The 22,721-nt window shown below is 44.1% G+C and overlaps 1 protein-coding gene across 1 annotated transcript; it reads right to left on the bottom strand.

Moving 5' to 3' along the window:
* Positions 1-9,814: 9,814 nt before the first annotated feature.
* LOC146668726 (nesprin-2-like) lies at positions 9,815-11,305 on the bottom strand. Its single transcript, XM_085408740.1, has 3 exons — positions 11,249-11,305; positions 10,061-10,243; positions 9,815-9,982 (listed from the first exon to the last, which is right to left on the bottom strand). The coding sequence occupies exons 1-3, from the start codon at positions 11,303-11,305 to the stop codon at positions 9,815-9,817; spliced, it is 408 nt and encodes a 135-aa protein (XP_085264866.1).
* Between the last annotated feature and the right edge of the window lie 11,416 nt (positions 11,306-22,721).

Genomic DNA, 22,721 nt, shown 5'->3' on the forward strand with positions numbered 1-22,721 from the left:
CCTTATTCAAGTCTTTTTATAAGTTTTTACTAATTCTTTTCCATATGGGATGGCTTGAAACTGAAAAAATAAACAGGAGACCTGGAGCCAAGGAAGGTCAAGGATGGAGAAACGTTCGAACATGGGGGACACAAGGAGAGCAACGGAACTGGAAACTCTGTAACAGAGGAAGACAAGCAGGAAGACGAGAGAATGGCTAGAAGTGAGTAGGTATTGCAGTGGGGTGTGCTTACTTGTGGATGAAGACCAATTAGCCTTGGAAGGCGTGTCTGTGGGAGTGTCTTGTAGGGGGTCGGCATGGTGAGAGGAGATGGTCCAGTTCTAGGAAGTCCAGACAGCAAATCCAAGAGAGTCACGACAGGCAGGAGGGAAGGCAAGTGAGCCCAGTGAGTATGAAACCTTCCGTTTGTAGTTGACTGTAGTAGTTGAACTGAACAGGACCAGCGCTGAAGAGTAGCACAACAGGGGGTGAATCTGATGGAACTGCAAACAGGGAGGCAACGTTAAACATGGGAAAGACAAGCATGAAGCTTAACACAAGGAGGCAGAGTTACCACCAATGGTAGCAGGACAAACTGGTGAGAATGGCAGGCGGTGCTGGTTTAAAAACCATCCTGCTTATTTCCCTGGAATGAGCAGTAGGTGAAGTGCTAGAAACTCCATCCCAGAGGATGGAAATCTGGAACTCCTCTCACAAACAGGAAACCACCTAGACACTCTAACGGCACAAGATTTTTGGATGATCCATCTGTGGATCCCAGTGCTAAGGATTTGGAATCCATTAGAACTCCAATTGCCTGACCAGAAAGCACTAAAATGCTGTGTAGCACTGATGACAACTGTACTCAGATGATCATTTGTTATGGGCTTGTTACCATAAGCAACCATTTGTATTACACACATTAATATAATATTGATTTTGTATGCCTACAAAAGAAAATTCATGCTTGACTTGTCAGTGCAAGGACATTCACACTGTGAATGAGTTTCAAAGAACTGTAAACAATACACAGTCTCTATGAGAGTTAAGAACCACAAAAATACAACTCACCTTCCTCTCTCCACTGTACTGTATTTAACCCTCCACTCCACACACATAACACAAACACACACACACTATAGAGTATATTATGTTCAGCTGTCAAGGCAATTATTTGTGATTAATCATTTGATTGATGTGGCAAACATGTTTCTGCTTACGACCAAATAATGGATCAATCAGGGACAGGAGAGAGATCATTTAGAAACACAGGAGAAGCCATAAATTATCTGTGATTGCCTTACACATGATTAATGTTCTAGTCTACATTGCCCTAATGTGATTCATCAGTGTTTTATATGTAATTGGTGTATATGGAGAGGGATAAATTCCATAGGTGCAGCTGGAAATAAAACATCCCAAAAGTGATTGCATGTGGGGTTGTTGTATGAAGAGTGTGTCTTTAATGGCAGCTTTGAATTTAATAAGCTTGTCATGCATATAGACAACATGTACCTATGTGTTACCTGTGGAAGTTACAGTATCTAGTTCAATTCTATCTTTAGGCACTTACTGTACTGTTACTACCAATTAGTCATAAAAACACAGTTTTCCAGTTTTACAAGCACAAAATAGTATTATTGCACCAACAAGGTGATATTCACAAGGCTATTAGCTGAACAAGGCTTTACAGCTAAAAACTTGGTGTGGAGTATGTCCTTAAAAATCTGTGTAAACTGGACAAGTGGAAGACACAGGAAGAACTGGTAGGCCTAAAACAGCTATCCATACTAGATGAAAAGAATCTTAATGTCATGCCCTTAAGAAATAGGGAAAAATCCAGCTAACACAGGATCTGAGAGATTGATCTGGCCATCTTATTTAATGGTTTTTATTTATTTTACTACTTTCTACATTATCGATACATACTGAAGACATCAAGATATATGGAATTATGTAGCAAAGAAAAAAACTGATAAATAACTCCAAATATGTCTTATATTTTAGATTCTTCCAAGTTGCCACCCTTTCCTTTCTTGGCAGCACTGCAAACCATTGGTTCATGATGTAGTCACATGAAATGATTTACACTTCACAGGTGTGCCATATCAGGGTTCATTTGTGGAATTCTTAATGGGGATGGGACCATCAGTTATGTTGTGCAGAAGTCAGGTTGGTACACACAATGTGCTTACACATGGCCCACATACCGCAAAGAATGACAGCCCTTTGGTTTGCCAGAAGTAATCCACACATGGGCCAGCACAAGGCCAGTTGCAGACACACTGCTGGCCCTGTGCTGGCCCAGAACAGTTTCAGCTCTGGCCCCAGATGTCAGCCTAATGTGTACCTTAATCAAGCCATGTAATAACAACATGCACCGGTACATATTAGTGCAAAAGTAACATGACGAAAGTCTGTTCAGACAGTGAATGGATTGATTCGTATGTAGTGCTTTTCTACTCTGGTGGATTACTCAAAGTGCTCTATACAATATACCACATTCACCTAATCACACACTTCCTCTAAACTGAGTGCTTCCTAACTACATTCATACTCTCAACTAGGGATGGGTATCGTTTAGGTTTTATCCAATACCAGTACCAAACCGGTACTTTTGAAACAGTCGCGGTGCTTAAACGGTGTTCAAACGGTGCTCAAACCAGTGCTTAAAGAAAGGAAAACACAAACTTTGTCCAAAGACCTCTCATGTTTAGCTGTTTTTCTGTAAAAAGATAACAATGTTAGCCTTTTCTGCAGCTATATTGCATATGGTATCACTCTTGCCTGGAAGCAATGCTTAAACAATGGAAAAACACAAACTTTGTCCAAAAACCTCTCATGTTTAACTGTTTTCCAATTTTTCTTTGGTCATTTTAGCCTTTTTGGCCAGGGTGAAGAGAGTATCTGCCATCAAACAAGAAGACAGCCGCATGTAACTACAACGGTGTTTGCTAGTTCACCTTACATTCATTAATGTAATAACGTGGTTAGCGTACTCAACGTAAATTACACACAAACAATATTAAGCTACTTATGCAGAGAAGAACGGCTGCTGCTGCCATCATCATCCGTCATCATTTCTGCTACACTGGCAGGGCTAGGGGCCAGGACTCTACTCTTCGGGTTCTTGGGGGATGTTGCTAACTCCGGGTCCGATAACAGGCACCACACCCGTAGTAGGTACGGTGCATTTCTCGGCTTTAAAAAAACCTGCTATGCGTCCCCAGTTATTTCATCAGATTCAAGGTGTTACCTCCTTTGCACAGTATCACCATAAAGCACTTGTTGCAGGCTGCTGAGTTTGCATCTTTTGCTGTGAAGTAGAGCCAGACTTTTGACCGCCATGGGCATTTGTAATCTGTAGCTCTGCTCTAAAAGAACGTATGTACCTGGGCCTGCCTACTATCCTTGGAAACGTAAAATGTTTGGCTAGAAGCTGAAGTGTATCACATCTCAGGAAAAAAAAGCACCAAAATGTGCGCTGCTTTTCGGTCTGGTTACTACCGGTACCCACCCCTACTCTCGACATGCAGACTGGAGGAGACAGGGATTGAACCACTAACCTTCCAATCAGTAGGTGATCTGCTCTACCTGGTGAGCTACAGCCACCCGGTGGCAAAGATGAGTAAACCGTCACTAGTTTGGATAAAGTGTGCACTCACAAACCTGTCAAACCTGCATTTCAAACGTTGGCTACCATAGCAGTATAGTACTGCAACATGGCATTTGGTTCTTCTAAATAAAATGGGGAAAATAGGAACATAACTAGTGCCATCATTGCCAGACCTGGCCTACATCTGATTGACATACACCCTGCCATGACACCAGTCAGTCAGAAGTGCCAGCTTGATGCCAGATCCAGGTCAAACCATGTTTTCTATGGGCCTGGGCCACATAAACCAAACCACAATAGACAGTGCCATCTATGCCCGGCCTGGCCCATATCTGTTTGACATACGTCTCTTGTCATGCCACAAGTCAGCCAGCTGTGCCGGCTTGATACCAGATCCGGGCCAGACCTGCTTGCTATGTGGGACTGTGTACATTTCGTACTTTTCCTCTCCAAGGTGTGAAATAGATGTGCATGCAGTAAGTTGTAAGGAAGATATTTTATTTCAAGCCAATATCAGAATAAACATGGTAACGTGTTTAAACAGATATTGCTGACACATTTACATGTAAATACATATTAGCCACCTAGCTTAGTTTCTAGCGTTGGAGGACCCAGGGATGTAATTCATACCTGCCTCTGCTGGTACTGCAACTTCTGCATGCATGTCCATTTTACATTTTTGAGAGGCAAGGCATGAAATGGATACGGTGGACACTTTGCCAATGACATTGGGGTGCATATATCGATCCCTAAAAAGGATCCTAAAATTTCATTTGAAAAGCTTTTTTTTTTTTTTTTTTATAAATAACTGCTTTGAAAATGGAAAAATCTGTGTATTAAATTTGAAAAAGTATTGTAAAAATAATGCTTATTAGAATGAATTTTTGGTCTTGTTTTTAGGACTGAGGATAAATGATGTCCTATTTTCTTTTTTACACAAGATAATTCAAATTCATGGAAGAAAATTGCCAAAAGAAAAAAAAAATTCATTGGGGTCATCACTGGGAAAATTGTGCATATTTGTATGTATTACTGTCATTGCTGCAATATCTAACATCACACACAAAGGCAAGTTCCCCTTAATCCACACACTGTTGGTTTAACGGGTACAACAAGTTACGGGTACATATTTGCATAACTTTTTAGGGTATATGTACAAGTACCGGTAATTACAAGTACGAAACATGTACTGTGCTTCATAAACGAGTAACAGATGTAGTACATAACAATAACCTACAGCACACCAGAAAAATAGATTCGGCCTACCTTTTAGGCTCAGGTGCAGTGACACGGCTTTAACAAGAAGAAACCGGTCGTTAAGTGATGGCGTGACGAATCCTACTTCCGGGCCTAAAGTAGTCTGCGTTTAATATGGCTTTTGTGTTGTTAACATGTTTAATGTTTTGTATTTTCTTCTATTTAATCTCAAAAAGCTCCTAAAACAGTCAGTGATCACTGTTGACCTCCCTCAGCTTTTATTACCACTAATCATTTATTTAAGCTCAGTTTTTAAAAACCTTAGGATGTAACTACAGCCCAGCCCATGCAGCAGTATATGAATGACTAACCTCGTATTGTGGATGGATTATCTCAGTTGTTCTCCTGGCTGAAGTTTGGTCCTTTTACAGCATCCTGCCATGCGATTACCTTTGTTCCTGACCACCGAGAACACTCACATTAACGTTTATCGAGTGGAAAAAAGTTAGCTTGTTTATATTATGCTAACATAGCTGTGTCGCTAGCGGTCACATAGCACAACATTATATACCAGCTAGCCAAACTTCAGTAACCCTACAAACGTCACTGTCAGGGGTTGTGTGTGGAGGCGTGGAAGAGATGACCCAAACGCAGGACTCACGGTGCAGAAATGATGACGATTTATTGGAGCGGGTGAATGAGCAAAGCAGGAACAAAGGACTGACTGGCTGGTTGGCTGGAAGACTGGATGGATGAATGGATGAATGGCTGGCTGGCTGGCTAACTGACTGACTGACTGAACATACATACGGAGAGATGACATGAACATCAATGACAGGACAAAGAACTGGTGAAACCGAGGAACTTAAATACACAGGTTGAATGATGACAATGATTGGAAACAGGTGAGTACAGGGCTGAACATAATCTGACTAATGACATGAGAGACAAGCTGACACGGGGAAAAAACAGGAAGTGAGAGCATTAATGTGGCGAACTATACTGAACATGAACAAACTGAAATCACTGGGTCAACGACCCAGGAACCCTGACAGTCACTGCTGTTTAGTTTTTTGTCTTCATTTATGTTGGAAGTGATAACAGAGCTGTACGTTTTAATTTGTTTCCAAAACCCCGCAGTCAGGACATGCTATATTGTATTTAGATAGAAGCTAGCGAACTAACTTCCTGCTAACTTCTAACTCCGTTAAATGTCATAAATTCCGTTTTCATGGATGCCTGGATGTTAAACTCAATTGTTACACCTGGTAGAGCAGAACGCTGATCATTTTATTAAAGATGAAAGACTTTAGACAGTTTTTCAACTCTCAGTAATGCCATAGTGATCGTTTGATATATGGACCTGCAGTGGAGTTTAGGCCCAGACACGGCTAGTGACGTCAGACTTAACGATCGGAAAGTCAGTCATTCACCACCATCTTTCTCTTCCTCCTTCGCACTAAAACCACCAAAGTCCTCTTCTCTAGTGTCGGAAACGAACAGGCTCAGGATGGCTACGTCATCCACTCTCCGCTTCTCTCCTGTGTTGTCACTTTCAAAACCAAAGAAATCCTCGTTGTCAGTGTCGGAATCGAACACCCTCTGAAGGGCCGTGGAGGTGTCCTCCTCTCCATCATGCAGCTGTCCAGCCTTTCGAAATCCGTTGGTGATCGTGGATGTTTTCACACTTTTCCACGCTGTCAGAATCCACTGGTGGAGTTGAGCATAACTTGATTTTTGCAAGTTTATCGCCGCTCGCCGCTGAACACGTAGCCCTACTTTGAAGTTTGTTTTTCACGCTACTTTCGTACGGCACTACGTTGCCTGGCGAACGGACATGTGACCAACATACCACTCTTGAACCCCGATACTGTGTGTCTGATCACATGCCCTTCCGCCAGACAACGTAGTGCCGTACAACAGCGGAACAAACAAAACAAATCGTCTTACGATATCACAAAAATCATGGACAATCCATAGAAAAGCCGCACCTGACTAAAAGCCACACGGTTCAAAGCTTGTGCAAAAAGTAGCGGCTTATAGCCTGACAATTACGGTACTCTATTTTCCGAGAGGGTGTCACTGGTGAAAAGCCCACATAAGATGATCACCAAAGTATTCAATTAAATCTACAAAAGGTGTTGTTGTCTTTTAGTTCATACTTTTTGTTCCACAGCTTTAATATAATCTATAATATATTTATATGAATACTACATATCTATTGACATGTACAACAATTAAGCATTGCCTGCACAAATGATCTGAAATAGCAAGTTCTACTGATAGCCCAACACAGCTTTATCATATTTGATACATTTATTTCTGATTACATCTAAGTAGTGATGTAAAGGATGGCACCACACAGTGTTTTAAGACATACAGTTTTCATACCTACAACAATGAAAACTGGATCTATTGAAGCAACTGAAATTGCAGCATTACCTATATACTGTGGCTTTTTAGAGATAACGGATAAGTGTTGGAAAATGCTATGTGAGCTGTACACTCTGGCAGCTTTTACGAACAGAAACACTGTCTTACTTGCTCAACTTTCCATAGATAAATAAAGACTAAAAAACCAAAACTTTAATTTGAGCTTCTTCTTTTTCATGAAATCTTGCTCACTGATCACGAATGCGATAAGTATTAATGGAGAATGATTATCACCATTTTCATCTCTTTGGAATTGAGACAGAGGGAATGACAGTTAATTGCAGGGTACTGCATCTGAAAATCTGCAATATCTGCCATAAAAAGGAGTTTTAGTGCATGCTCATATTAGAGACTTGACATTTTGAAAGCGGGTAGTCATGGTTATGTGCTGCTGTTATGTTATATCACCCCACATCTCAGCATCCCTTGTATTGTAAAAGAGGTAGCAGGGTTTAGGCATGGAAATGAGGCTTAAGCTATGATGCAAAATGCCTCATCTCTCCCCTATCCCTGCTCTCTATGCATGGCTGTGGATACAACAGATCTCACCATGCCAGAGCTTCCCTATTCCACTTTTAGTTATCCATCTCCCAACTCAGATTCCCTGCCTTCTTCACACACTTGCTCTTCCTGTCTCTCTCACAGCTTACATTAATTTTGTGGACCTTCATTAAGACAGCAAAAATTTGTAATACAGAAAAAAATGACTATTGTCTGGCTCCAGTACCACAGTGCCACCAAGTGGTTTATAACAACATGACTGTCTTTGAAAGAATCTACTGTAAGCACTTATTCTATATGCTCACACATACCCAGTGTGATGATGGATCTGTAGAGTTAGAATATGAAGGTTAACAGTTAACGGGTGCTCTGAGTGAAACCAACGCATGTGAAACAGAATCATCTGATGAAAGAGGGTGAAAGACAAAGAGGTAGGGGAGCCTTGGATCGATAGGACAGAGGAATAAAGAAAAATGAAGCCAAAAGACAAAAAAAGAATGAAAGAAATTCACTCCAATTCTCCATCACTTTGTATATGCTTTCTTTTTCTTCGGTGATTCGTTGTGTGTAGAAACGTAACCATATCTTTGTTCTAGAACACCTGTCCCTGCCACCATGAGGCCAGAAGGCTAGGTTGGAAACTAATGCACAAACCTACAAATACAGACACATGCATGTACTGAAACACTCACAGCCAAATGACTATCTCTAAAAATTATCCTTTGACACAAGGTAGCACATAACCGTTTTAGTGCTTTTTTTATTCTAATATCTATCATTCATCACCTTGAATAATTTGCAGATTTGTTTCCATCTAAAATATATTTTTTCCTATTCAGGAAAGGCTGGCCCTTCTGATGTTAGCCTACAATTTCCTCTGAATGATCCCCTTCCAAAACTTCAATCTTTTGTTCTTCTCTGATAAAAAAAAAAAAAGGCTTTTAACTTCGATTAAATTTAGATTCTAACCTTAAAAATATGCTCACTGGTTTCTCAAGATGGTTTATTGAGTATCAAGAAAAACAAGGTAAGCAATAAAACAGGAAGAGAGTAAGAAAACACTACATTTAAATTTGCATGCAGGTATTGGATGAAAACAAAAGGATGAACTGACAGTTTCAGGTTTTGATTTAAACACTTGTTTTTCTAGAAGTGCCTTTTCTCACAAGAAATTTCCAATAACTGTCAACACATATGTGGTGAGCCTTCCTCTTAGTGTTCCCTTAACCCAGCAAAACTTGGCTATTGGTATATTTATTATATTTGCACATTAATTTATTGTTTGTATAGTTAGTACTACACTGTGAGTTAAATATCTCATATAAATTATATGTCAGAGATATATAATCTAAATTTTGGAGTTTGGAGGTCAGAAAAATAAAGGTGCCAACTGGAACCAAAAGTGGTTCTTTAGACTGATGCCATAGAAGAACCTTTTTTGGTGCCACAAAGAACCTTTCAAACAATGGTTCTTTGAAGAACTATTTATTTCAGTGGTTCATTGAAGAACCTTTAAATGTGCCCCAAAGAACCATGAAGAAATGGTTCTTTGGGGCACCTTTATAGGTTTTTCAAAGAACTTTTTTAAAATGGTTCTTTTAAGAACCCTTTTAAATCTTTCAAAATAAAATGTAATTTCAGTAGGGTAAAATAAATACGAGTACAGCATAGACATATATTAATGGTTTATTGCCATTTCGTAGTATACCAAAAGACAAAAGGGCATTTTAACCCTCAGCACAACATCACTACTAATACATGTCACATATTAGTCATTTAAACAGTAATAATTATTTTTTTTACTATACTTTAAATAAATATATATACATATATAAATACTATATCTATAGATAACACAACATTTAATTAATAAAACATCAGAAAGTGATAACAACATTAGAAATAGCAATAGCGTCATAACGGACCAATAAATCAACACATTTTCATCAGCAGATGTTTGCATGTTCAGTAAAAATATTTCAACGAGTTTATGATTAAAATGATTAATGAACTTCAGCGTTATGTAAGACAAGTTTCATGTTGGACTCATTGTCTTTTGTTAGTCCAGTTTAGGACAATGTCTCATATTAAATATATGTCATATCAAAACAACCACACACCTGCAGTTGTTTCAGTTTTTCACAGGTGTTTCCTGTCAGCTGGTCAACCTCACTCAGGTGGACATCCATATCAGCCAACCAAACGACAAGCTCCTCCCTTTGTGCTTCAAATCCCTCCCACTCTGAGACAAGGAGCTGAGATAGAGAAAACAAGGGTCAATTATAAAGAAGAGAGAAAACCGAAACCCTCCTCAGAAGGTCTGACTCGCATACCTGCAGTCGACCTGTGATGGACTCCTGTTTGGCGTTCACGTCATCCCAGCAGCGGCCGCACTCCCTCGCTGTTCCCAGCAGCAGAGTCTGCAGGGTGCCCTGGAAGAGCATAGTTAATGTTCGACTCCTCCTGGTCAGGCTCTCCAGCTGGGTGACCCGAGGTCTCCCCTCTCGCTGCCACCTCTGAACACACATACAAAAATTGCATGTGAAGCAGGAGGTGCAGATTCTTTTGCTATTCTTTTCTAAATCCAGGCTTAATCACGTGGGGGTATTTGGAAAACGTTTTTGGCCAGCGGACGACTGTTGTCTCGCGGAAAGTCAAATCAAATGTGTGCGATACACAATCAATTTACAAGAACACATTATAAAAGAAAGTGCCTGATTTTAACTGAATTCTGCATCAAAACAGGGTAACAGAATTAAAACGAGTGTTTGCAGCAAATGTGAGCACAAATGGTAAATGGCCTGTATTTGTATAGCGCTTTACTAGTCCCTAAGGACCCCAAACTGCTTTACACATTGAGTCATTCACCTATTCACACACTGGTGATGGCAAGCTACATTGTAGCCACAGCTGCCCTGGGGCGCACATACAGAGGCGAGGCTGCCGGACACTGGTGCCACCGGGCCCTCTGACCACCACCAGTAGGCAGTGGGTGAAGTGTCTTGCCCAGGGACACAACGACCAAGACTCGAACCGGCAACCTTCCGATTACAAGACGAACACCCAATTCTTGAGCCACAATCGCCCCACAGCCTCACTTTGTACAAGCCTGCAATTAAAGTTCTCCTCTATGCAGACAACGTTCCTGTTTTCAAGGCACAACTTGGATCTGCTGTACAAATCTTATGGATACACGATAAAGATTCTGATCCCTCATCCTAATATGGTCCCAAAAGGCTAACAAAAAACAACATAGCAATAGCAATAAAACAAATGTTGAGGCTTCAAAATACAAAGTCCATAAACCAATGGCTGACATTGGTTTTATCATAAGGGGGATAAGACTAAACGTATAATACTGATTTTAGTCTGAGAGATTTGATGTTCATTTACCTGCAGATGCACTATATGCGCCTGCTCTGTGGTTTTCCACGTTTTGCAAATCACTATTTATTACAGGAAGTAGGTGAACTAAAACAAGTCATCTTTTTTTGTGAGAGGACCATATTAATGAAACAAACCTCAATGACATCATAGATATCACTAAAGATGCTCCTGCTGCTTCTCTTCCTCCTCATCCTAATTCCTTCTCCTTGTCCTCGACTTCCATACATTTGTAATTCAATCTAATTGTTTTTCCTCCCCCTCCTCTTCCTCATTTTGTTGGAGCTGTGAAAAGAATTAGTGCAAATCTGAATTAATTTGTGCAAACAAGAAAAATCTACAGCTTTTCGGTCAGAGGTAGTCTTGTGATTTAAGCTGGGTAGAGTAGATTTATGTGTTGATGCTGCCTGCTTCAGCTCTACGACTGGCTGCTGAGTCATATTTACACCCCGGCTGGATTACAAACTTTAACCACGCGCTGAACTTTGGCCCAGTGTTGATACCTCTTGTTAGTATAATGACCTCTTCTTGGCTTAATGTATGATGGTGGATAAATGAAATGTACAAAGAAAATGTAACTATATTACAAAAGGACATGCATCTTGGTAACATGAAATGACTGGAGCATAACTTGTTAACTAGTCCGAAAAGAAGTTATACAGGAACAGTCAAAGACACACCTTCTCATGTGTCACATTTCTATTCATTCAAAACACCTATGCATAGCTGTATTTTATACAGCTCTTACAGAATTCAAAGTACAGGCTGATGTGAGTATTTAACGTACGGCTCCGCACTACTGAATTTCTGAGTTTCTAGAGCAGACACACAATTCACATCACAACAAGCTTCAGGCGCCATTTTAATGACTTTAACAATATAATAAAATTTCATTTCGGTCTAGCTGACATTACGTTATGTACGTAGCACGCAATTGAACCACATATTTTAGAGGCCAAAGGTTCAAATTAGATGGGAGCACCTTCACTTAATTATAACAGTGGTTTTGTTAGGAAAACAGTTCTGTATACTAAATTAACTATGTGCACGTTAGCATATGCTACTTCCGGTGCGGAAACTCCCGTGAGGAGCTTTGTTTCCGGTGTCCTATTCACGCCCTGTTTACGGTCCAAAACAAGTTAAGCAAATGAATGAATCAAGCGGCGATTTACATTTCTATAGATGTCTTGGGCATTTACCCAATATATCTGTAAATGATGTTCATCGACTTGTCGATATTTTTCCCCGTGCCTCAGAGCAAAAGAGAAAAGGGATTCAAATGTTATATTTCTCAGCTGTCCCTCGTTTATCTCTGTCAGGCTAAGGAGGGACTCGGAGGCAGACCGTCACTTAAGTTCACAATTTATTTACACACAGACACCAGGTGCGGATATATACAGGTGAGGGGGCAGAGGAAGAGGGTCTCCGGGGAACACAGGCACGGGAAGGGAACGGGCTATGTACACAATCCTTCACTGAAGCTCAGGTAGCTCGGACTCCGGCTTTTAGCTCACCAAACAGCGGTCCTCAGGCTGGCGAGAAATCTGGCACAGGAAGGAAGAACAGGTAAGTTGCAGCACGAAAGAAACTCGGGAAAAAGCTCAGATTTGCAATGACACTGACGAGTGTTACACAATAATCCAGCGAAGAAGCACTCTCAGCAGCCGCCTTAAGAAGTGAATGAGATGAGACGATTGTTTGCAGGTGTCCGAGCCAGGGGCTGGAGCCGTCATGACTCCGCCCCGGTAGAGCGCAGTGCGTGGGAGGGGAGAGAGAGAGACGCAGCACAACAAAAACACTTGTAGCCATACAGAGTCAGCCGAGAAGGCACAGGGTCATGACAGTACCCCCCCCTCAATGGGAGCCCCTCGGCGACCCACCCGGCCTACCCGGATGCCGCCGGTGAAACTCGCGGAGCAGACCAGGAGCCAGAACTGCCGACCGGGGCACCCAGGAATGTTCCTCTGGCCTGTAGCCCTCCCAGTCCACCAGGTACTGAACGCCCCTCCCCCGCCGCCGAGAGTCCATAATGCAGGTGATGTTCCTGCCCATCCACGAGCCGGGCGGGCAGAGGGGGCCTGGAAGGAGGGCACAACGGGCTGGAGAGCACGGGTTTGACCTGGGAGACATGGAAAACATTATGGATACGCATGTTGCGAGGCAGCTTCAGACGGACAGACACCGGATTGACCAGGGCCTCGATCTCGAACGGACCGATGAACGCCAGGGAAAGTTTCTTCGACTCAGCACGAATGGGAACGAAGCGTGAGGAGAGCCATACCTGTTGCCCAACCGTATAGGCAGGTGCAGGGATCCGGCGGCGGTCGGCGAGCGCCTTATTGAGCTCCGCTGTCCGCAGCAGAGAGGCTTGAGTGGACCGCCAGGCCCGGCGGCACCTGCGGAAATGATGTTGCACTGATGGGACGGTATGCTCACCTTCCACGGCCGGGAACAGGGGTGGTTGGTAGCCCAGTGAGGCTTTGAACGGCGACAGTCCAGTGGCTGATGAGGTCAGGCAGTTGTGGGTGTACTCAATCCAGGGGAGTTGCTCGCTCCAAGTGGTCTGGTTGTGACAGATGACACAGCGGAGTGCTGCTTCAAGCTCTTGGTTGGTACGCTCGGTCTGTCCATTGCTCTGAGGGTGGAAGCCCGAAGAGAGACTGACCTTGGCGCCCATCTGCGTGCAGAACTCCTTATAAGCCCGAGAGGTAAATTGGGGTCCCCGGTCGGAGACGATGTCCATCGGAATGCCATGAAGCCACCACCTCTCTGGGGACATCTTAGGCCCTCCAAGGTTTGGAGGCCTATCTCCCCCTACCACCACTTCCCCTGCCAGTGGCGGACTCCCTCAGAAATCGGTGCGTTGGTGGTTCTTTGTGTCCGGGGATGGGCGTCCAGGTACACACCGGCTCACTCCTTGGCGGCCGCTTATCGGGGCCTGGAGCCTGGGGCTCGCTCGGGCCACTTCGGAGGTGGGGTGTCCCCGGCCTCTCGGCCTGGGGCTCGGTCACTCAGGCATGGCTGGCTGCCGGCGGAGCTCACGGGCGCGTCACTGCAACTCCCCCTGGCTTCTGCTCCGCGGCTGCTGAGTGAGCCCTCATCTGGGACTCTCCTCAGCTCTTTCTGGGACAGTGGCGCGGCTGGCCCTCTGTTGGTCTTCCTTGGTCTCTTGTGTTCTGGGGGCCTCTGGATGTCTGGAGTTTTGATCTCCTCCATACCTGCTTCATGCCCTGGAGGACGGGGCTGTGGCCCCCCCACACCCTCTAGCAGATCATTACATGAAGGAACCTTTTAAAAAAAACAAAAAAAAACAAGCGCGTCCATGCTCACAGGTGTACACACGGGTGATCACACCCACAAACTACACCCTTTTTGGCTCCTACCTCAAAGCACACTGTGTTCTGTTGATCTTATGTGCTGCACAATAATGTTTAATATTTAGTATTTACTGCCATATTCCCATATATCATTGTGATGTTGTTTATTCTATTACTCTTGTTCTCTTCTGCTTGTTTTCTTTTTTCTTTCTCAGCAGGTGATCCAGGTGATTGATATATGCATTTTTTTTTCTGCTCATTCTGTTGGTTTTTGTTTTTTGCCCTTCTCCCCCGTCCCTCTTCTCAGCTGTTTCTCTTTCCCTCTTTCTTTCTCCCCTTCTTTCCCCCAGTCAAGTCTGTCCCGTATTCAGTAAGTGAAAATAAAATAAACAATAAAAGGTGAATCAAATTGACCATTACGGCAAGGCTGGGATGGTCAATTTGGTAAAGTAAATCCGTTGGGCATCTTTCTTTGCCTTTAGACAACAATTCTGATGGCAAAAGAGCCAAACGGGACAGGCAAAAAAAAAAAAAAAAGGAATGCCATGAAGCCGGAATACGTGGGTGGTGAGCAGCTGGGCGGTCTCCAGGGCCGTAGGGAGCTTCGGGAGGGCGATGAAATGAGCTGCCTTAGAAAAATGATCAACGATAGTGAGGATGGTGGCATTACCTGATGATGGTGGGAGCCCCGTAATGAAGTCCAGCGCTATATGGGACCAGGGCCGTCCTGGCGTGGGGAGCGGTTGAAGAAGCCCGGCGGGTGGTTGGTTGGGACATTTGTTCCGGGCACATGTGGTGCATGCCATAACGTACTCCCTGGCGTCCTTGTCCAAGGAGGGCCACCAGAAAAACCGCTGGAGGAAGGTGAAGGTGCGGCGGGCTCCTGGATGACAGGTGAACCGGGCAGTGTGGCCCCAGTGGAGCACCTGGGGTCAGACAGCAGCAGGGACAAACAACCGACCAGGGGGGCCCGGGTCAGGGTCAGTATCCTGGGCCTCGCGCACGAGAGCTTCGATCTCCCATGTGACAGCTCCAATAACACAAGTAGCTGGAAGAATCAGTTCAGGATCGGAGTCCCCCTCCGTACTGGAAAACTGACGGGAGAGTGCATCGGGCTTCACGTTGTGCGACCCTGGTCTGTAAGTGATGGAGAAATTGAATCTTATGAAGAAGAGGGCCCACCTGGCTTGCCGTGAATTTAGGCGTTTGGCAGACCGGATGTACTCAAGGTTCTTATGGTCGGTCCACACGATGAACGGGTGTTCCGTGCCCTCAAGCCAGTGCCTCCACTCCTCCAGGGCCAGTTTGACCGCTAGCAACTCCCGATCACCGATGCCGTAGTTCTGTTCTGCGGGTGAGAGACGACGAGAAAAGAACGCACAGGGATGGAGCGTACCTTCGAATCGCTGTGACAGAACTGCTCCCACTCCAGAGTCCGAAGCATCCACCTCCACCACAAACGGTTGCCTGAGGTTGGGCTGACGGAGGATGGGGGCGGTTGTGAACTTCTCCTTTAGTAGGGAAAAGGCCTCCTGAGCAGAGAGGTCCCACTGAAAAGGAACTTTGGGGGAGGTAAGTGCGGTGAGAGGTGAGGCAATCTTACTGTAGTCCTTTATGAAGCGTCGGTGGAAGTTGGCGAATCCTAGGAACCGTCGGAGTTGCTGGCGGTTCGGCGGTTGAGGCCAGTCCACCACGGCCCGGACCTTCTCAGGGTCAGGTTTGAGATCCCCCCGAGAGATGATATAGCCAAGGAAGGCCACCGTGTCAACGTGAAATTCACATTTCTCCGCTTTCACAAACAGCTGGTTCTCCAGGAGGCGCTGCAGGACCTGCCTCACGTGACTCTCGTGCTCCGCCTGGGACTTAGAGAAAATGAGAATGTCATCAAGGTACACAAAAGCACATCGATTAATAAAATCCCTCAGAACATCGTTAACTAGGGCCTGGAAGACCGCGGGCGCATTGGTTAAGCCAAAGGGCATGACGAGATACTCGAAGTGTCCAATATGTGTGTTGAAAGTGGTCTTCCACTCATCTCCTTCCCGGATTCTCACCAGGTGGTAAGCGTTTCGCAGGTCTAGTTTGCTGAACACCGTGGCCCCCTGGAGTAGCTCGAAAGCTGAATTCAGGAGGGGAAGAGGGTACTTGCTCTTTACAGTGATCTTGTTGAGGCCGCGGTAATCAATACACGGCCGGAGCGTCTTGTCTTTCTTGTCAACAAAGAAGAAACCTGCCCCCACCGGGGAAGATGACGGGCGAATTATCCCGGCAGCCAGAGAGTCATTGATGTATCTTTCCATGGTTTCCCTTTCGGGCTGTGTGAGGCTGTAGAGTCGGCCAGAGGGCAGAGGCGCCCCAAGGAGAAGATCGATAGCAAAGTCATAGGGCCGGTGTGGTGGAAGCGAGCTCGCCTCATCCTTACTAAAAACTGCTGCGAGGTCATGATAGACGGAAGGAACTGAAGATAGCTCTGGCGCTTTAGAAGGCTTCCCGGAGAGGGAAGAAGGGACAGAAGGCGTGGCGGCCCGAAGGCAGGTCATGTGGCAGCCCATACTCCACCCCATAACTTGCTCTTTCTTCCAGTCGATGTGTGGGTTGTGTTGTGAAAGCCATGGATAACCTAGTACGAGCGGGGTCACTGGTGCCTTAAACACACAAAGCTCCCGCATCATTATCTCATCCTTGAGCTCTTCGCGGATATTATTTAGCAGAGTGGTCTTCAGGGCCTCAGGTCCCCACTTGGTCTGTGCAGCTAGGGTCCAGAAATCAACAGAAAAGTCAGCCATGCTTCGCCTACCTTGCTTCAGATTAATCAAACGATAGCCGGCAGCCTCCGTACTAGAGCCTTTATCAAACACCGACTTGAAGCGAGACAGGAAGTCATCGTAAGACATTCCGGGGCACGCCTGCAGCTGGGCCTGGGCCCAGGCCAGGGCTCGATCACGTAGTAGCTGGGTGACGTAAGCGACTTAACCCCGTCAGTAACAAACACATGAGGTAGTAATTGAAACTGCATGGAACAATGCAACAAAAATCCCGCACATTTTCCGATCCCTCCAGAAAAAGCCTCAGGTGAAGGTAAAAGCTGATCCAGCAAAACTGGGGAGGCTACTGAAGCTACCGCGCTAGCGGCCGGAGTAGCTGTGGCTGCTGTAGTGACGGCAGGAGCATGTGTTACCTGGGGAGGAGCCGCAGGAAGCGGGTAGTCGGGCAGTGGAATCCGTTGGGCGAAAGCCTGAGTTAGAGATGCCACTTCTCCGCTGAGCCTTACTAGCAGTTAGTTTCCAGCATGTGCTTCATGTCTCACTGGTTCTCATTGTCAACAAGGTAAACAGCTTCAAGCCATGTCTGTCAAGATGAGCACACAAACAAAACAATATGAATGTGAGTTTGTCGAAGGTATATATTTGTCGCCAATGACATATTCACAAATATGTCACACCTCGAAATATCCTATAACCCTGCTCATAAAAAGCAAAAATCATATCCAATTTAAATTTGGCTAGTCTACCCTTTAAGGTAGTCACCTTGGGCAGCACTGTCACACTTCCAGCATGGCTTCTATTTTTAGAAGTCCATTTCTGACCACTGACCACTGTGACAACTCCTGCAGTTACATTGTGCTGTAACCAAGCACAGGCTGACAACGGCATGATGGAACACAACATATTTACATTAAACAAATGCATGAAGCTTGGGGTACAGTGAGCAGTTGATGTTTTCTCATTGCACAAGCTTAAGATCTGATGAAGCATCCAAATTTAAGTCACATAATCACAGTGAAATCAATGTTTCTGGTTTTTCAGGGATGCAAAATGAGTTTTGTGCAAAATGCATACTCTAATACTGCAACTTGGCAAAATTGTGAAGGATATCGCAGTTGTGTACCTTGATTCACTTATCAAGGTTTATATCGTCTATTCTGTAAAATAGTCAGATTGTGAATTAAATAAGAATAGACAATCTTATTTAATTCACTTTATGTACAAAATTCACCTGTTTGCTGCATACATGCTACTACTACACATTCACCTAATGTATATATTATATATGTAATGTTCTTCTTCTACCCCCCCCCCCCCCTCCCCCCCCCCACCACCGTTTTTGCACAAGTCGAGGAGCGTGTCAGGTTACATTTCACTGCGTGTTATACTTGTATAACTATGCATGTGACAAATAAAGAAGGGGCATTTATCATCAAAGAAGTTTTCCTGCTTTATTTAAGACATACAGGCTGACTTTGTTTCAGAAATCTTGTTCATGACTCATTAATACTTGCTAATCTTAATAGTGCAAAAACGGGCAGAAGTGCCTCGCTCTATGAGAGTAAAAACAATCAAGACATAGTAGTTTTTTTGCTAATTAGTAAGTGAGAAGTAACAGAAGAAAGAGCTACCAATGATGGTCAAGAGAAAAAAACAACCAAAAACAGTCAATCAGTATTCACTTCAATCTTCAGCCTCATCAACCCAAAATTTAAAAAAAATAAAATAAAATAGTAACTTATTTCTAACTTTGCCTTACCTGTGTGTGCGTGTTTTTACTCTTTCACTTTCTGTTTATTATCAATTCATTCCCTCACAGTACCACCGAGCATGATTTTTCTAAAATTAAAAAGAGAGAAAGAGAGATGAGGAAAAAGAAAGGACCTTCTGACAGTCACACAACTTGATGCAGTAGCCTGAATGGCAGCATTAAGATTTCCATGCTGACACACATGTTCATTCTCACTAACTCTTCTTCAGGCTTCTCTCTGAGATCTTTTCTCTTCCTCTTTTTTCCTCCCTCCCCCGTCTGTTTGTTGTGCTCCACCTCCCTCGGTTCTTTGAGTGCATTAATCAGTCAAGCCACAGCATCACAGCTATTACTCATCTGGTCAGAATAAGAGAGGGAGAGCGAGGAGGGGAGAGAGTCCATAACAGAGAGAGAAACAATGACAGAGCGAGACAGAGACCCAGAGAAAAGAGAGCGAGAGCTGGGGGAAAGAAAGAAAATGGAGAAGTGCAGAGAGTGAACTGCTCGGTATTCATTCATCTTTTAAAATCTCTCCTCACCTCAAGGCTTTTCATCTCTCCACCCATCCATCCATTCATCCATCCATCCACTCATTCAGCCAGCAACGAGCCAGGTATCCATTCATTCACCTATTTATAAATGCCACTAACTTCACTGCCCCCCCCCCCCTACAACCACCCACCCACCTAATCATGCATCCATCTTTCTATCCATCTTTCCATTTCCCCTTTCACCCCACTCCCCATCTTCTATTCATCTCTCCATCTCTTCAACTACACCTGTCTCTATCTTTATTTCTTTCCTCATCTATCCATTTCATGTTTTGAGCCCCTTTAAGAAAACAACTCAGGCCCAGAAAGAAAATCTATTTTGCTGTGCAGCAACAGGGTATAGAAAAGGTAAGAAGGGAAATTTAATTTTCCAACTCAAGGACAAAGAAATAATCACACTTCTCTCACTTTTTCTTCCAAGAGGAGTAAGAGTCTCAAAAATATTTCATGATGTGTTTAAGCAGTGAATAATTTTGAGCTATGTGCTAACTTTAGCAGGTGAACAAGCTCACAGTGATGCATATATGCACTCATACGGAGTGATATTAAGGATACTTGTTTACATTTTTTTCTAGCCAACTCTAATCTACTGAAGAAAACTGACAAAATAGTGCAGTTTTGCATTTTGTGTCATGTTATAAACCAAATGATACAATAGGCAGAAATTCTCGCCTGATGATTACACTGTAAAAAATAATTTAGTTGCCATCAAAGTAATAACTATTACGTGTATGTATAAAAGGTTCCATATTGTACCACTTTAAGACATATTATTGTTAATCTCACGTGTGCACAGACTGTAGATTCCAAGCTTCAACCCGAAAAACCACAGAGATAATTTTTTTTTATGTCATGCCTGTATGCTCCTGGTTTTAAGCTCCATTTCTAATGGTGTGTTGTTATTTGGAACTTTAAATAAAACTGGTACAGTTGCTACCCACTGTTTTTGATGAAGAGATCTGTGAATGACAGAGAGAAGCAGCCAACTTTGCATGTAGAGATATCATCATGGATGATAACTTTACTTGTTAATACAGCTAAATTCTCAGTATTGTTGTTTTTAACATATCTGATGTAGAATTTGTCAGATTGCTTTCATTAGTAGTACTTGTAGTTTAATGCCCTGTTAATGTCAATATTTCAGAGTCATTCGGTTGAGTGATTGTCGGGCCCCTTGTCCTTTTAGGTGCTGTTGGAATGCTACTCTGCAAGTAACCCCAGTGGAAAGCGTTACATGAATAGTATGTGGGACCTATGGAATCTTCGATACACAGCTATCCAGACTGACAGCAAAAGTAGTAGCTCAGTGTTCCAACATCTGGAAGAAGGAACTGCTCTCACGGCTAGAGATTGAAGAGGTACAACACAAATTCTATGGCAGGGAGCCAAGATGACAGGTCAGGGGGGAGATATTATTATCACCCCCACCGGAGATAGCGTACCAAGCCCCAAGTATGATGGAAGAAGGAGTGCGAGAGAAACTGGCCTGAAAGACAGGATTATGGTGAAGCTTGAAACCTGGACCCTCCGTAGCCACTTACCAAGATTACGTGAAGTGCCCTCTGAAGGTCTGCTATATGATGTGAATGCAGCACTAGGGACACTTCGTACTGCAACCATCATGGAAACTAATCGGGCTGATCTACACCATGGCAGCAGTGATCAGCCACAAAGTGAACAGCCGCGAGCAGAACCCTTGATGGAGAAGGACATTGGACAAGATCAGAAGCGAAGTTAGCCAACTATCTGAGTTGCAGAAAGGTGCATTGAAGAAAGTGCCTAAGAAGTATAGCTAGCTGTTCATACCTGGGGCGTTTAGAAAATACCAAGCAAAGACTCACAGCCTTTGACAGCCGCTTGAAGAGCTGTACCAGAAAAATAGAAGGCAGGCGGATAACCCAGCTGTTCTCCACATAACCATACAGAAAAGCCCCACCAAGGCTAAAGACTGACCGACACTGGAAGAGCCTATGACAGAAGGTTGCGACCCATAACAGCAATGCTCAGTGGCTAGTGGATCCAAGAGCAGACCACAGCAACCTCTCTAAACAGGGTCCAGTAACCATCAGAGTGGCAGATATCCAAGAAAGGGTTGGATAGCACCAGGCCCTGACATGATTCACACCTACTGGCTGAAGAAGCTGACTGCACTCCATGAATGTCTGGCAGCAAAAATGAACCAGCTGCTAATTGACGAGACACAGCAAGAATGGCTAACTGAAAGCTGGACAATAACCTGCCTCAGTACCACATGGAATCTCCTGTCAGGCATCATAGCGGCGGAGATGAACAGGCACATGGCTCAATGCATAAGATGAGGAACAGAAACTAATTGGTAGGAATACCAAAGGGACAAAACAGCAGTTTCTGGTAGGCAGAGCAGTTGCCTGAGACTGTAGAATCAGACTGAACAACCTGTGCACGCCCTGGACTGATTACAAGAAGGCTTTTGACTTGATGACCACACATGGAGAAGTGGACTACTGGAACAAGACGACATTAGTGGGCAAGAGATGAAAATAGGGCGCCGTTGGAATGCTACTATGCAAGTAACCCCAGCGGAAGGGGTTTCATGAATAGGACGAGGGATCTATTGAATCTTCGATACCCAGCATCCTCATTGATGGCAAAACAACTAGTAGCTCAGCCCTTCGGAAGAAGGGACTGCTCTCACAGCTAGATATTGACGAGGTACAACACTCAGTGGGGAGGTCAGGGGGGAGATATCATCACCCGCACCCGAGATTAAGTACCAAGCCCCAAGTGTGATAGAAGAAGGATTGTTGAGTGCAAGAGGAATTGACTTGAAAGATAGGATCATAGCGAAGCTTGAAACCTCGACCCTCTGTAGCCGGTTACCAAGACTACATGAAGTATCCTTAGAAGGGTACTACTTGATGTGAATGCAGCACTACTGACAATACCTACCGCGACCATTACAGAGACTAAACAGCTGATTTACACTACGACAGCAGCCACAAGTGTCAGTACCCTCCATGGAGAAGGAGATCAGAGGGCTCAGAGAAGAGTTCAAGAAGATATCGAGAGTGAAGGCAACAGTGGTCCCAGTGGTAATCGGAGCACTTTGACCATAAAGGCCTGATTTGTGTAGTCTCTTCTGAACAGTTGATGTATAGATTTGTCTGCTCCTGGAACTCTCTGTGGCATTTATCTGGGCTCTAATCTGAGGTGCTGTTAACTTGCCATTTCTGAGGCTGGTGACTTGG

The sequence above is a fragment of the Rhamphochromis longiceps genome, linkage group LG6 (assembly GCF_057381845.1).
Source record: "Rhamphochromis longiceps isolate RC_006_pf linkage group LG6, R_longiceps_female_GT1.1, whole genome shotgun sequence".
Classification (NCBI taxonomy): Eukaryota; Metazoa; Chordata; class Actinopteri; order Cichliformes; family Cichlidae; genus Rhamphochromis; species Rhamphochromis longiceps.